This window comes from Amblyomma maculatum, chromosome 4 (assembly GCF_055883805.1).
Source record: "Amblyomma maculatum isolate TAMU_Amacu chromosome 4, ASM5588380v1, whole genome shotgun sequence".
Taxonomy (NCBI): domain Eukaryota; kingdom Metazoa; phylum Arthropoda; class Arachnida; order Ixodida; family Ixodidae; genus Amblyomma; species Amblyomma maculatum.
In genome coordinates, this window is record NC_139347.1 from 102761713 (window position 1) to 102777730 (window position 16018).

Consider the following 16018-nt stretch of genomic DNA (forward strand, 5'->3'; position numbering starts at 1 on the left):
GTGTAGCCAAACTCAAAGATAGCTTCGTATTTATAACTGCTATGACTTACTGCTGCTTATCTAAACGACAAATCTCACACGAACTATGCCACAACATCAAGAAGCAGGCCTGATTATCAAAACATGCGCTTTAACGACAGCGGCGCTATCACCGACTCAGCCGCCATGCCGTGCTGCCGCCGCGCCACCTGTAGGAGCTGGAACGACCGAATAGCACAAGAACGCGCTAGCATTTTCCCTGCCCAGACTCCAGCGAGAGCGAAAACTCATTTAACGCAACCTTGGAGCGTTCACGGACACACTCATTCCAGCATGGAGGTTGATGGAACCTGACATCTCTCTCTCTCTCTCCCTTTTTTTTTCGCCTCGGCAAATGTGGGTTCGCCGCCGCTACATGTATAACACAGTCAAGAATTTTCTAACACTCTCGGAAAACGCTTCTAGCTAGAGTATTTCCAGATGCCGTTTACATCTTAAAAGTATTCTTATTTTTCTAAAACCGTAAGGCCTACTACTGAAGCTTCTAAAACATCGCCTCGACGGAGCCGTAGAGAGGAGGTAGGTCCATGAACTCTCATGTCCTTGGTACTCTCGTTGGGAAACAGACTCTCCACGCGCAACAACGTTGGGTGTTCTTGCTCCGACAGATAGCGGCGTATTTAGCGCTGCGATGGCGTCTGTTTGCAGCAGGAAAGGCTTCCTCCCTTTCACTTACGCACGCTTGTGCTGTAGTCATGCGAGACCTCTCAGACTATCCCAGGTCTTTGCGCAGCGATAGTCGCTTTGTGAAAGCTTCGTCGAAGTTAGGCCAGCGGTAAAGACTTTAAGCATCCACAAAGAAAGACTCTTGACAAAGTGTGTGTGTGTGTGTGCGTGTGTTTGTGCTACTGTGCCCGCTAGAGAAGCAAACTACTCATATTCTTACATTTGGACCGCGAGCTAGGTTCATATGACTTAAGCGTGCAAATCTCTCTCCCGCGTGCCTTTCAGGATTCCGCCAGAAGGACTAATACGTGAGCGCAAACATGGTGAGTGACATTATATTTTGCACGTAAGATACAGTCTTTGTAAAACATTTATGTTTATGCATATATGAAGCCACTTGTGCACCTACCAATAACTGCGCCGTAGGCTTATTGTAGTGCATTTATAGCACCATGTTTATCATTGCACAAGTCGAGATGTGTAGGCTACCCGGCCAGCGCGCGCTTATCAAGCGGCGCAAAGAAGAGATTTGCGCAACCTACTCAGCATCAGTCGAGGGGGGCGTGACCCTCGTTTTATAAAGCGCACGCATCGGAAGGCTCAGGGAACTGGCGAGGAGAGGGCGATTGACGGCTGAAGCGCTGCCTCGGATTACGCATATGTGAGTGTTTGTCCGAGCCTTCGCGGGCGTTTTGTTTATGCCTTCCAAGACTGGTTGCAATTGCCTAGCCTAGGCTCTTGTTTTGTCGAACTCGCGCAGGCGCGAGCGTCTGTTTTGAATTATTTTTTCGTCGTGGGATGCACCTTTCTTGTTGTACCACGTTGCTTATCGGGTGATGTGCCGTTCTCAGACCCCTTTGATCAGCCGTAGACTTCTGATAAAAGCAAGAAAACTCTCGCAGAGACATGGAATTGCGTCCATGTGTGTTTTCTTGCAATCAAATATGCACAAAAACGCCCTAGAGGGTAAATATTATATACAAAGTGTATGCGATGCATGTGCGTTGTCATCTGCATTTGTCTCTAACGCGAGACTGTCTCTTGGGCGCGAAATTATTTTAGGGTTGAAAAACTGCATGTTCTTGCAAGCTCTGCAAATATCAATCTTCATTCAAAAATATGCCTCAGCACAATTACTGCCGGGCCTGTGAGCGTCGTTTGATCTTCCCGCTTGGTATTAAGCCAAAATAACTAACTACAAACATCGACCCTAAGCACAGAAACATGAAAGCCTGACGGTAAGAAGGATGACACATGGTTTTAGCGGGAAACGGCGGAATTAAGACACAGTTTTGCTCCCGGAAGCATATAGTCAAGATGTTCTCTAACACTTTTCGCTTTACAGTTTTCCCGGAGATTTAATTTGTGTGGTTTTTTCCGCCTTCATCTTCCATTTCTCACGTGATTCTTTTCCGTACTATGTCCTGGCAGGGAGGAACAGCGTTGTGATACCTAAAGCAGCTTTGCACTATGTGTGCTGCGGATCTAAAAAAACATGTCAAAACGTTTCCGGTCATGCTATATCTATTTGCACAACCGCTGGCTTTATTATCTGCGTCTGTGACAAATGACACTTTCCTTTAGACTTAGCGCCTCTAGTGCATTTATTATCTGTATTGCGCTTACACGATTTTTTTTTTTTTTTTATTGACGGACTTCAAACTACCTATAAGGTAACGGTCAAGCAAGTGCTTGCACATCTGACATAGTGTTTGAAGAGAAAAATTTCTGTGAATCGACAAAAACCCAGTCGTAATTTTAAAGCTTCGCGAATAAAAGCGATTCATTATTAGCCTGCTATCTTCAGTATATTAAGTCAGTGATAGCAGACACACATGCAATTGTCTAGGCGCTAACCAACTGTGAACCTTTGCGAGTAATACGCGAACCATTAGGGTTGAGATTGAGTTATTCCTGTAACAAATTGTTGATCAATTCGCTCTCGAGTAATATTACTGGCCGTTCTGGATAGGCTAATTGGTTCGGCGACTATTCCGAATAGGTGGTGCTGCAAGTTTCGAGCTCCCGACCAGGAAATTGTTTTCTTCAGTTAAGGCACTTCTGTAGAAGCTGTACCGCTTTACTTTTCAGCTATATGGCTGCATTTGGACTGGATGCTAATCAGTAATTAGTTCCTTATTGCAGACCTACTCGGCCTTCAGGGAATTCCCCTAAACAGTCCATCGTTGGAATAAAACAGAGCAAAGGATGAAGACTCTTTACACTTCGAGTCCATCTATTCGCTCTAGCCCAATCATATGAGCTACCGGCTGCACAGGTTATATCAGGTGGTAGAGCGCCTTCATAACACCGTCAATGGTTACATTCATTTCTTCTTTACCCTCGAAAAAGACTAATGTTTCTACAACATTGAAGTATATCAAAGACATACTGCTTTCCTTTGTAGCTGTATGACTTAGTTTGGGTGGATTTCAGATGAGTAATTGCCCCCTTATTACAGACATTCGCCTCTAGAGATTGCCCTAAATATTTTTGGAGCTATTTCAAAGCAATGCGCTAAATGCAGATAGCTCTCTTGCGTCATGTTATGTGAATCGCAAGCGGCAGATAACGAGAAAGAACCTGGGATATAATCAGCTTGCAGCAGTGCTCCAACCGTCAAGCAGGAAAGGGATGCCCGGTTATCATATCAGCAACGGTCATTGCCCCGTGTGCTCACTCTTCTCTTCTTGACGGCAACTGCTCGTTCGCATAGTCTATCGAGAGCTCATGCCGGGAGCTGATTTCGATAGAGTCATCCTCGCAATTGCATTTATGAAATATTTTTCTTCACGCTTCTTTCTCCACAGCCGAAAGTGAGACGAGTAGAATTCAATTAAATACTTGTTATCAGTGGTAACGTAAGCCTGCTGCGCAAAAGGTAAATGTAGCACTTGCCAAGCATATAAATTCGACGTTGATAACTAATTGTAGAACTAGGGGGCAAAACGGAGGCACCAGAAGTGGAGAGAACGTTTAAGGATCAATTAGGGTGCACATCACGGTATACAGGGAAAAGTGCCGTGATTTTCTAAGCCGACGCTTCTATATTGATTATGTTCGTCTGCACATATTCGATTACAAGAATGGGCTCATGAACCGCAGTTGAGGTTCGCCAGTATAGGCTTAACAATATAAGAGAGCCGTCCTCAGTGTAGGTAACGGAGAAAATAAGCACATTTGAGGTTGTTGTATTTTGACCTGCATAAAAGCCGTATTAGCAATTCAGGCTTGAGGCAACACACTTTTTAGCTTATTGAGAACAACTCGCAATGGACCGGTTACAAGTTTGTAAGGCGTATCTAAAGCATTGGCTGGCTTGTGGTCGCGAAGAAATGAAGAGGAGATGGCTTAGACCACCGCAGGGATTATCTAGGCGTTTAAGGGCATCCAGCTTCTGTGCGAGAGATTCGTGGAGCCTGACCGGCCCATGGAAACGGGAGAAATCAAAATTGGTTAATGTTATTTCGGTTAAACCGACTATATCGCGAAAGCACAGACTTTCTTGCGCCTTGTTTTAAGCAGGTCTACTTGTTGTTTTCTTTGACACGATAAAACTTACAAACCTAATGTAGATTTTCTGTGGATACGGCCTGGTGCGCTGCCGTTTAAACTGTACGTGTGGTATCATCTGGATGGCGCCGTTTCAAATTGCGGTACTTTAAGCCTAGTTAAAACTGTTTAGAACGAGTGAAAGCATCCACCGTGGTGGTTCAACATCGAAAACGTTAGGCTGGTAGGGGACCGGTGCATTTTTGCTGATAGGTGCCTTGTGACAGGCACGCAGTTGCCAACAGATTCGCAAAACCGCGACGAAAAAGGCAAATAAGAACCAATTACGTAATTTACTTCGTAGTTGAGATGAACTTGAAACCAGCACTCTTACGTCATTTTACAGGCTACAGCGATGGTGGCGCCTGAGGAGACCACGTCATCGAGTACGGCCGTGAAGAATCTTGAGGAAATGGCAGAACTTGAGCTTGGCGAGACACCGGAAGTCAAAGTGAGATCGTTGTCAGAGCTACGGCAATTATTAAACGGTACGTTATACAGCTCACCATTCTTCAAGGCAGCCATCCTCACAGCCGCCGTAGAAAAGTTTCTTTCGGCGCTAGCATTTAGTACGCTCTTGGGTATACCTTCAAGCTTGTGTAATGATTAGTGACCTCCTTCTTGAAAGGTATGATTTATGGGGGGTTCATGACTTCTAATGTGAATACCTTGGAGCTCATTTATTCAATTATTCATAAATAGAGGGAGACCCACGCCGATGACAATTATGTTGTTTTATTTGTCGGTTGGTTATCACGAGCATTCCCCTAGAGAATTCCAATGCTTATCTTCTGTGAGGCCCATCAACTTGCTTTTTTGTGAGATCTGCTGACAATGCCAGTCCCACTGCTAGATCATATTAGATAAATTAACCTGATGAAGGCGAACACAGCGGCGGAGGCAAAGACACATAGGAAACATATGCACAGACAAGGGCGATATTCCATTTACAAACAAATTACTCTTGACCTGCGCACGTTTTCTCTTCACCTCATCTAAGCAGTTTATTTTTCTTCCCTTTATTGTCCTGGTGGTATGCGTAACAAGTCTATATTTCCTCGTATATATACAGACGCGTACTAACACGCTGTTCACCAGAATTCTTGGAGACCTGGGATCCTAAAATATCTCGCTTCAATTTCGTTTTCAAAACCTGCACGTTGGGAAGGTCTGCGCAGGTTTTTTGTTCCTTACATACCACATGATCTTTGTAGTTCACCGGAAGGATGGCGCTAAACCTCTCCTACATTGCTGCGACGCGATCTCGAGTCCTGTCATTGACACATTTCACGGTTTGGCCAATGTATTGCTTATTAGCCCGGTATGCTCCATAAATAAGCTAATCAGAAGAAATGCATTTAGATTTGTTTTTCTGATACGAGCTCGGTACACAGTCCGCGTAGCGTAATCGAGAGCAATATCCAAGCTTCTGCTACGTCTACTTTTTTTCAGGAGCACTGAAACAAGAATAATACCGACCACACAATTTAAATAGGTCCACTATACGGTCATTACCGAGCACAAATTATCAGAGTAGAGAAACTACGTGCACTTTGCTCCTCTCATTTTCTCTCAATTTATCGGTACTCGTCTATTGCTAAAAGCGGCACTAACGGTGGCTGAGCACGTGAAATTCCGGCAAGCTGTTCATCACCGTAACGATGAAGCACGTCATGAACGGTAGCGCACATTATGTTACTCAATTTCAGCGTTACAAGCTCTTAAGCGTAATTTGACAAAGTCTTGTCCAAATTGAGCCCACGCATAGTGGAGCCACTCATTAAAAAAAAAAAACAAAAAAAGAAAAGACCGCGATACTGTTTTGCATTAGGTCCCGTGCCAATGAGGTGTGATGCAAGACGAGCGTGCTGGCGCAAAAAAAAAAAAAAAATATAGGGACAGCTAATGATATGATTTGTTAACAACGCGGTAGCATTAGAATCCGTTGAAGCCTTTCATTAAGTCTTGTATCATTATTTCATTATTCGCATCGCGGACCCCTACACGGCTGTCTGCACACAATAAGATATAACGTCGGGTCGTCTGGTTGGTGGTTAGCTGTTTCTCCGTTTATTTCTGGAGATCGCGACATAGAAGCGGTAAATGATAGTTCGACACGAAAGGCTGTCACATACTTCCGGTTCGTTGAGGTAACTTCCCTCCCGAACTACATCGGTTTTCTCACCGATGAGATTTTTCACAAAGAATCTTAACCCTGAATGTTTCTGCAACTATGATTTACAAATATTTCGCTTTCAGGGCTCTGCCGAATATGATTTCATATATAGCAAAACATTAGTGTACTGGAATTCATTGCTTGATATTTCTTTTTCAGGGGAACCATCACTCAAGATCCCACAAGGCGACGAGTTTTTACTGATATTTCTTCGTGCTAGGAAGTATAGAGTTGAGGACACCTTTCGTATGATCAAGAATTTCTTCCGCACTCAGCGCAATGTGCCAGAGTTCTTCGGCGACCTCATCCCTGCCAACGTCCCGTTGAGGAAGATTTGCCGTGACAACACACTTCTCATGATATCGCCCACACCTGATGCATTTGGAAGAATAACGGCGATGCTGAGGTTAGGTGAGGGAAGTTAAAACCAGTGCAGGGTATGGGGCAAATGTTATAATGTAGAAATTACACATCTAATAATTGATCTTGAATTCATTGCTTTGTATGTCTCGTTGCAGAACGCGAAATCACGAACGCTGTACCGCAATAAATCCTAAAAATATAAAAATATCACTGTTAGTGAACGTTTCTTAGTAACAGCGTTACCATACGACCTAGTCTCTGTTTTCTACTCAATCAGTGGCCAGGTATCAGCGTATATACAATTAAAAAATAGCGCGCAATCAGTCAAAAATAACTCACGCGTGATAAACTGAATGGATATCCCTCCATGAGTTCGTGCATATATACTTCTGTGGACAAAAGTTTCCAGGACACAGACAAAAAAGCAAGTCTAGCGTACAAGAGCCACATTTTTTGTCGATTTCTTCATTTCGCTAGCTGATGCCACAACATGAGAGTCCGATTTTCAGATAGTTAAGTCGGGTCTCCGGACACTTAACAACAGAGCTATTGACTACGATTCCTGATGATGCGTCCTGGAAAATTTGTCCCCGATAGTAAGTAATTCACTTAGTTTCATTTTGACGAATGGTGTTCATTTCGTTAGTCTCAGCCTTCGTTCGATATGCCGCCAATGAAACCGTGCAATATTTCACCCTCGCTGTAGATTCCCCAAGAGCGGGAAGAAACGATAACTCGCTAATAGTCTTTTTAGGCCCCTGTAGTGAAGCAAGACAAACGAGTTGATGCCAGAAGGTAGAGAGCACCACTGCATGATGATCTGAAGCTGCCAAAAGCCGTATCCAGCTACATAAGGCTGGCCTCCGACATCGCCCATTGGGCGAAATAGTTTTTTTCCTGAATAAAAAAACAAACAAACAAAAACAAGATTGTTAGAACTACAATAAATACTGAAATGTTAAGTAACTGCAGCCCCGATCCCCGCTCGGTTTTGTAAAGGGCTTTTCTGACTTTAACATACAACCAAAAGCGCGCAAACTGAGTGTGTGTGTGTGTCACGCTGATACTCTTCGGCCCGCAAACATTGTTAATGAAACGCCCTTTTCACATACGTAAGAGCTGCAACTGATATTGACATGCAAGCCAGCGTGTCTACAGCAAACAAGCTCATCAGCAAATGGTGTTCAAAATTATTTTGCGCAAGAAAGAAAGTTGGGTAAAGAGCTATTTAAGCTCTGGCTTCGTATTATAACGTGTCGTTATGCTTCATCCACAAATGCAGTCTCATGAATTCCGTTTCTAGTGGGAGCTATGACAACCACGTGTTCTTCCAGGTGCATGGAACTCCGATATCTGCTCTCTGACTGAACTGGCGAGAGTGGCGCTTCTGGTGTGCGGCAGCTGGATCCGCCAACATTATGTTCAAGTGATGGGTGTCGCAAGCATCGTGGACTTGAAGGGTCTCAGCTTTCATCACGTGAAGAACATGACACCATCTTTCATTATGAAGGCCGTTCACGTAACGCAGGTGAGGAAACATTTCTGGGTAACTCGGAATTCGCAGTTTGTACGACGCCACGTTGAAAACCGGGCTAAGAAGGATCATCTCCTCTGCATGTGCTTTGCCACCGCCTCATTGCTTGGCAGATTCGGGCTGCCTATGCTTTCGGATGTTTTCCCGGGCGCATCATGAGAAATTAAAAACTCGGCAGCTTACATCAGTCAGGTGGCAAAGACGGAGGTATTATTGCATGCATAAAGTTCTCAGGGATTTCTACTTGTTTTTGTTTTGTGGGCTTGCATATATGATGGTAGAGATACTTGGTCTGCACATATGAATGCTGTATGTTGTATCGTACTGGAAATGTGTTCGGATGTTGTCTATAAGCGTTTGCTACTGCTGTCAAGGATGGAATGGCCTCATCAGGCAGGAATGTCTTTGGTCTTCGCACCTAGGACAAATTTTGTGTATATTTTTGTCCCAAATGAACTCTTCTACCTCAACTACAATTACTACTCTCTCACTGCCAACAGCCCAAGAGAAGGCTTCTTTGAGAGCGACAACTGCAGCTTATTTAGGAAAACCAGTCTAAAGCACGATGGTTGCGTGTTAACAAATTTTTCAAAAATACTATAACCGTCATATAATTAAGGAGTCCGTGCCTTTAAAACTTCGCAGCCTTTAAGTTAAACGACTTGAGTGATAAACATCAGAAATCTTTGTAATCGAATCCCAAGCAGCGAATAAAGCGACGGCATTGTATTTTCGCTTTTCTTTTTGCTCGACATATTACACATATTCCTGTTCACGCTTGCTTATTCTAAGCAGTGAAGTTTCGCTGTTCGCAGAAAGAGCATCAAAGTGAAGAGACCGGAGTGGTGAACAAAGTATATGATCCAGCAAGAAAAGAAAAGAATCTCACCCGATTTCGCTAAGTTGGCCAGACACGAAGTTGTGCGCAAGCCCATCGCGTTTCATTTTACTTTCGGTTCGAGGCTAGGCTAAAAAAGGCTATTCTAATTATGTCCCAAGTTTTCAATAGCTTGTTTGTGTGAATAAATGGCATGTCTTGTGAAAACCTTTTCCTCAGCTCAACACCAAAAACCAGTAAATTAAGGCGATCCGCAACTGATCGGCGGTGCGGCTAGAGTTATAGATGACATTAATCGGAGTGCTTGTATTCCTTTCTTATCAAGCGACAGCTTACAGTGCGGTTCTTGTGTTCATAAGTTTAGAGTACCGTATGATAATTAGTTCATGGCACCAGAGACTGCATTCGAAATATGACCCCTACTTTTCACAACCTTATCGTTAATAAAACTAGGGTCACGTGTCTCTTCCGTCCAACAGTATGCTTATGAGTACTTTGATATGGCCTAGTTGGTTCGACATGTTTGAATCAGAAACACGGCGCGAATGAAACAGGGACAAAAGGGCGTCAGTCCTGTTCGTTTATGTGACTTTTATGTCCCTTTTTCATTCGCTCCGTTTTTCTGATTCAAATCACGCTTATACTGTTTTTGACTTTTGCTAGTGCGTTTCTTATCCAAACGTACAGTTTCGCAGGGGCCTTATAGCAATTCTAGCAACTATAGCAGCGTTTCTCAGAACGTAAAAGAGAGCGCGAAACCAAGACAATTGACATAGGAAGAGACACATATCATAAGCAGCAACTTCCGACTTAAAGGAACGCGAAATGACAACGGCGAACGAGACCTGAGTGGATTAAGATGTGTCAGTCTAAGAGAGAATCACCAAGAATCAGCAAAAAGAAAAAAGAAAAAGAGGGGAGGAGGAGAAGAAGAGAGCAAGGAACTTACCGATGAAGGGCTCACTGCGTCTTTGAATTCAGGAACGATAGCTCACTTTTGGACAAGAAAATGGAAGGAGCCCTAACACAGTAATCTTAAAATGTAGCGATCTCCACTGCTTCAATGATTTAACGAGTTAGATTAGCTTTGATTTTAGCAACTAATGTGCATTTATCTAGAAAAGACAAGCACCCACACTTCTTGCGATGTGACATGCTGTCAGACCAGCATAAGTCCCGTTGTGTGTTTTGCTCACGGCATCCACAGTACCGTATTTGTCGGACATAGTGCTTGCCACGAGACTACGAAATGTTTTAAATAATCCCCTCAATGCATTTAACAAATCTGTTCCGGTGGTGGATGGTGCCTTGTTGCTTTAGGGGACGTTGTTCGCCATGCAGGGTCCTTTTGCTCAATGTACTTCGGTTCTCTGGAGCTGCAAAAAAAAAAAAAAAAAAAAAAAAAAGGAAGAAGAAAACAAGTGAACACTTGCCTTGTTGACAGCCAGCTTGAAATCCATTTTTTTTTTTTTTTTTACTGATAGCTCGTTTTCGCTGAACTTTCTCCACATTACAAGGTAACTATGTTAGTACTCCTTGCTATCCCTCTTAATTCAAAGAAACGGTGAACCTTTCATCGGTTAGTTCCTTCCCCTCTGTTTTCTTTTTTGTCGATTCTTAGAGAACCTCTCTTAGATGGCCGAAGGCGCTTGCTAATCCGCTCAGGTCTCGTCCCCCCTTATCGTTATGGTATTTGTTTGTTTGTTTTTTTTTTTCATTCGGAAGTTAGCGCTTCTGGTGTCTATTCCTTCGTCCTCTGCCTTTATTTTGCACCATCTTTTACGTGATGAATCAATACCGACTTGTCCAAATTTCCCCCCTTGCTTCAGAAGTCCCGAAGAAAAGCAAGATTTTCATTGTGGGAATATGGCGTCAAACGGATACAGGAAACACATGACACGCAAGGAACTGCATACAGCAAAACCGCGTTCGTTTGTCTTTCGCGCTTCGACTATCTGCCTTATTTTGCATATCCATTTCGCGTATATCTCCACCACAAAGCATCAACTATCCCTTGTGAGCGTCTTTTCCTGCGTACTAGGTAGGTGCTAAAGTCACAAGCCTGAGGACGCAAGTGCGAGCAACGCATCGCGACTCGAGGATAACTGGCCCATGCTGACTTAGTAAAACGACGCTGTACGCAGAAAAATTATCGCTAGCCAGTTAGTATGTGTAAGAGGGTGGAAAACTAGGCAAGTTGACATGGATTCATCTTGTGGCACCACAGGGACGAGGACAAAAGCGGAAAGAGACAGAACAGGTGTTGAACAGTATAAGAACAACAAGGGAGGCTGTTAAAAAGAAATACATTAAAAGTTGACTTCTGAAGATGTGCTCCAAGGATGCCAGGTTTTGTAAAAGACGGGTAGCCGACAGGTGCAACGAATCACTTTTGAAGCCTGCGCTTTACACCTGGCGGAAAAGAAACTGGTGCGCGCGTGTTGGTGTTTTTGCCCACAAGTTTCGGTAATCTGCCATCGAAGTGTTTGCTCAGTTTGGTGGAAATCTCGGTGTGTGCAAAGCAATTTATGTAGCCTTGAGAGCTGCTTGAACACTAATTTTATTTGCTGTATAACGCTTGCAGGAGTGCTGGCCAGTACGGATAAAGGCCATATACATCATAAATCACCCGTCTATATTCGAGGGGATTTTTTCAATCATTAAACCACTCTTGAAGAGCAAGCTTCTCAACAGGGTAAGCTTTTTATTCAGTCTCCACGATCTGTCTTCAAAACGTATTATTCAAAATATTGTTGAATTCAGCTTGCAGCTATAGGCCTGGCTGCCGGCGCAACGTTGAATATTTAATAAACCATATGTGTTCAGGTTTTGTTCTCAGAAATAGTAATACGAAAACATTGCTCAAGCTCCCCAAAATATTACTGTTTAGATTTATTTTACTATTTTGTAATGTATTTGAACCATCAGCACGGTCAGTATACTTCAAATTTGACAGTCCTAATATATACCTATGACAACAAAATATAAGAAATGTTTTGAAGCGGAAAATAAGACAATGTGGTTTTCGTTTCCCATTTGAAGCCCTTCTCACATTGCGTGGACAGCGAGATGTAAGTTATCGGGGCAAACAGGTGGGCCTGTACTTTACAGAAGCCAAGAAAGTAGCCCATTACCGAAACAAAAACCAAGCGGCGGCGTCTCTTCGAAACTGTATTACTCCAGAGATGCAAACTCAAATTTACGCTGCCGTAGAACTTCTAGTCAACGTCTGAGTGGAGCTTTGCTCGATTCGAAGTGCACGTAAGTGAAGACTCGTGTAAAGACAACGAAACAGGCTTCGTGTCTAAAGCTTTTGATAGGCGGATGGACCACTTTAGTTGGGAAACACTCAGAATTGATCCTGGCACCAAAGCCATAATGAATACTGTTCAGTCGAAACAGGCATAAATTGTGGGATTGAGGTGTTTGTTGGTGACATCCGCGAAGTGTCTAGAAACGCTCGCAAGGAAAAAAGTGGCGATAATCACGGACAGCATCAACAAAATGCAAGATGCTGTTATTACTGTTGAAAGTAATTTGGGCTTATCCCGTGCTTTGGATATATGGCTCACTGCCTAAGCTTCCCATGAATTATTTGGTATTGATAAACTTTAATTAATGTTCGTCGTTCTTAGAGAACAAATCCACGCTGGGGAGCCTTTACTTTCTGAATTAGTTTTTTCATAATATCAAAAGTTCTAATAAAAAGGTAAAAAGAAAACTTTTCCAAGCCCTTCCCAAATTTCAGCAATTTCTAATTTTTACAAAAAAAACCTTATTTTACGGGAATAGACGTAGTTGTCTTCGCCAAATTGGTGCCAGTCGAGAAAATTCGCATAGCGGTTTAAAACACGAAACAAGCCGCGTGTCAATAGACCGTAATAACCCTGTCGAAGTGAGAATATTCGAAGTTTTCTTGAAATTATGGTGGCCTCCACAAATATTAGTTCCACGCAGCAGCGACTACAATAGGCCGCACTATTGATGAATATATGCTAATTTGGTGTGGATAGAAAAGATATCATGTGCACAGCACACTGCGAGAGTCCTTTAAAATGAAGGAATCTGCCTCTGGAATTATAACTGCACAGTTATGAGGGCCTTTATGAAACAAACAACAGCACATCAGTTTTCAAGCGTTATTCTGCGTAATGTAAGCCGAATAATTTAGCTGGGCTGAACGTTGGCGCCTAACCGGCATATTGTCTCACAGTGTGTACCCAAAATGTCAGCATAGGAGCAAGTGTCGTACGGTTTGAACAGAGCGAGTCTATGATGAATGTAGAATATAATGATGATTGATCATTTATGCTTATTTATATGGGATACACTAGCCGAGGTGAAAGCCTTATGCTCCTCTGATCGGTCACCAACAAATGTATCATGAAATCGAGAACCATAAAGCAGTAACTTTGATTGAAGGGACTGGAGATGTCGCAGATGATGAAAAGTTTAGAGGTTCCCTTAATATTTCCCACTGTAAAGATATAACAACACATGGCTGGCACAACGACACCACCTAATGCTTACTGCTCTGCTTAACTCTCTTCAAAATATTTGAGCAGACTGGCCCTGTCTTTTTGAACATAGCATATGGTACACCCGCACTTATGCAGTACACGTGCACATTGTTGCAACGCACATTTGGTGGGTTTTCGATTCGATGTGCATCAACACACAAACTTGGTGATTAACAGCGCCGCTTTTGGCAGCCACCACTTTCGGTCATTTAGAACGCATGAGTCAAAATAGAATTTTTGCACTATGGAAACGCTAATCCTGCCAGCTACCATAATAACTAACCACTTTGAATGAATGGCATAATCCAGCTCGAAACAACCACGTGCCAGTATTTTCCTGGTTCAGCATTATCAAAATTGCGGCAATGTGAGCCAGTAATGTATATTGTTAACAAAGGCGTACTGGTCTCGAAGCACAAAAAATGAAACAAATGCACACTGTCATAAAAAAAAAAAAAAACCTGCAGGGAATACAGATGATTTTTGGCTAAATTGCAAGGCTGTTGCTCTTTTTTTTTTAACGATGGAGTCTACGCAGGTGGAGTCTATAGACCGGTAGAAATCAAAAGTAAAGAAACAAATGTTTCATAAAAGTTAGCAAAGAAAAACTGGTTGCCCCTTCCACTCAATAGACACATTTAACATACCGTGTTAGCGGTAGCGTTATCATAATACCGTAATCCAGTTCACCACCAGTGCGCACTCTCTGATTGATTTCGACGCAGTGATCGAAGGTCCAAGATGGCGCCAGGTGCATGTTAACTTTATGCACGCCTGCCACGTCGGCATAAACCAGTGAGTTCGCCCTGGCGGTGCGCAGACTCACGGTATTATGGTATAACGATAACACGATATGTTAAAGGTGTCTATTTCCGCCTACCGACAATCATAATCGAAGGGTTAATTCCTTGAGACTTTCTAGTGTGACATCGTGGGGCGCTGCCGGATGCAAGAGGATTAATTACGGCCTGACCAAGTTGGGTCATAACAATCGCTCGACGCCATTGGCTGAAGTGTCTCTTTAGAGGAGCATCTATCGCTTCATTCCTCAGTTGTGTCCAACTATAAGAACTACCGTTTTCTTCTGTCTACATATCGCAGATCCAGTTCGTGAGCGGTGACGTCACAGAGTTCTGGAATAATTGCCCTCCCGACTTGGTGCCAAAGGAGTTCGGCGGTCTGCAACCGTTCGATCATAACCGCCAAGAGGAGTTCGTGCACAGTAGCAGAGACTACTTCGAGGAATTGTGTCGTTGCGGATATCCAAAGAAATAAAATGGTTCTCCTGGAAGATTGCAATGGCATCAATAACTTTTTGCAAGGAGGTTGCCAAACCTACCCCAACGCGTAAAGTAAACTATGTCGTTGACGAATGCTGAGACGAATACGCATAACATTCTCCTACCGAGCAAGAGGAGGCTTGAGCATTTTGATCTTTGATAATGGACGATATTTATTTAACTGATATATCCCTCCCTTGTATTGCTGTATGACAAAGATTACCAGGCGAGAGAACGAACTCTCAAAATTCTTGTCTATATTTTCTATCGCACGAAGAAACAACGTGTTATTTATTTTAAATCTTTACTTCATAATTAGCCCATGCATTTGGCGGTGTTAATTTGTTGTAAATTTTGATTGATGTATTTTGGCGCTTATATATATGCTTGCTCTGAAATTGTATTTTCGGGCTATATTTTCGGCGGAAAATGTAAAACGTGGCGATTATTGGAGCAAAAAAAAAGTTCACCAATGTCCCAACATTATAGAATCAAAAAGGCGCAAATTTTATTGTCTTTAGAGAAACTGTAATCAGCCATGCCATCGCGTTCTTTTGTATGCAATTTTTAAAATGCTCGCTCAGAATTAGCGCTTGACAAATGAAAGCCTAAAATGTCCAGTGACACTTGAACTAGTAGTAGCCAGTCACATCATGCATTTTCCTTAACAAATGAGGCTCGACTACACTGTTCACCGTGTACTGGCGGTAACTGTGGAACTCGAGCTCCTTCAAAATATTGCGTCCGCTCCGCAACACATGTCTGTAGATTTGCTCATAAATTCATCCAGTAGTTCTCCTAGCAGGTCTTTTACCACTAATTCCGCGAAGAATGCAGGAGTATCGTCTGGGAACGAGTCATTTAGGCTGGAAAACGAGCCTTGCCGAGAAGCTGACTTACATATTTCCTGAAATAGTTCATTGCTACAGAAACAAAGATGCTACTGGGTGCCTTTCTGTGGACGGCGAGGAAGAGCCTAGAGTATCTCCACCTCCTTGAATTTTTTTTTCTTTTTCTGTGCTCTGAAGGGGAGAAAATGTGAATTTGTCC

The 16018-nt window shown here is 43.0% G+C and overlaps 1 protein-coding gene across 2 annotated transcripts; it reads left to right on the forward strand.

Annotated features, from left to right (window-relative positions):
- Positions 1–447: 447 nt before the first annotated feature.
- Positions 448–14972, forward strand: LOC146191889 (alpha-tocopherol transfer protein-like). Of its 2 annotated transcripts, XM_084599999.1 has the most exons (7): positions 448–558; positions 991–1028; positions 4604–4745; positions 6593–6844; positions 8131–8324; positions 11753–11863; positions 14790–14972. In XM_084599999.1, the coding sequence occupies exons 2-7, from the start codon at positions 1026–1028 to the stop codon at positions 14961–14963; spliced, it is 876 nt and encodes a 291-aa protein (XP_084456125.1). In that variant the 5' UTR covers positions 448–558; positions 991–1025; the 3' UTR covers positions 14964–14972. The 2 variants fall into 2 exon arrangements, with proteins under 2 accessions (XP_084456125.1, XP_084456126.1); XM_084600000.1 differs by lacking the exons at positions 448–558; positions 991–1028 and adding an exon at positions 1275–1366.
- Positions 14973–16018: the final 1046 nt, after the last annotated feature.

Coding starts and splice junctions, on each gene's coding strand:
- LOC146191889 (XM_084599999.1), top strand. Junction 6,845..8,130: donor AACGGCGATGCTGAGGTTAG/GTGAGGGAAGTT, acceptor GTGTTCTTCCAG/GTGCATGGAACTCCGATATC. Junction 8,325..11,752: donor AGGCCGTTCACGTAACGCAG/GTGAGGAAACAT, acceptor TAACGCTTGCAG/GAGTGCTGGCCAGTACGGAT.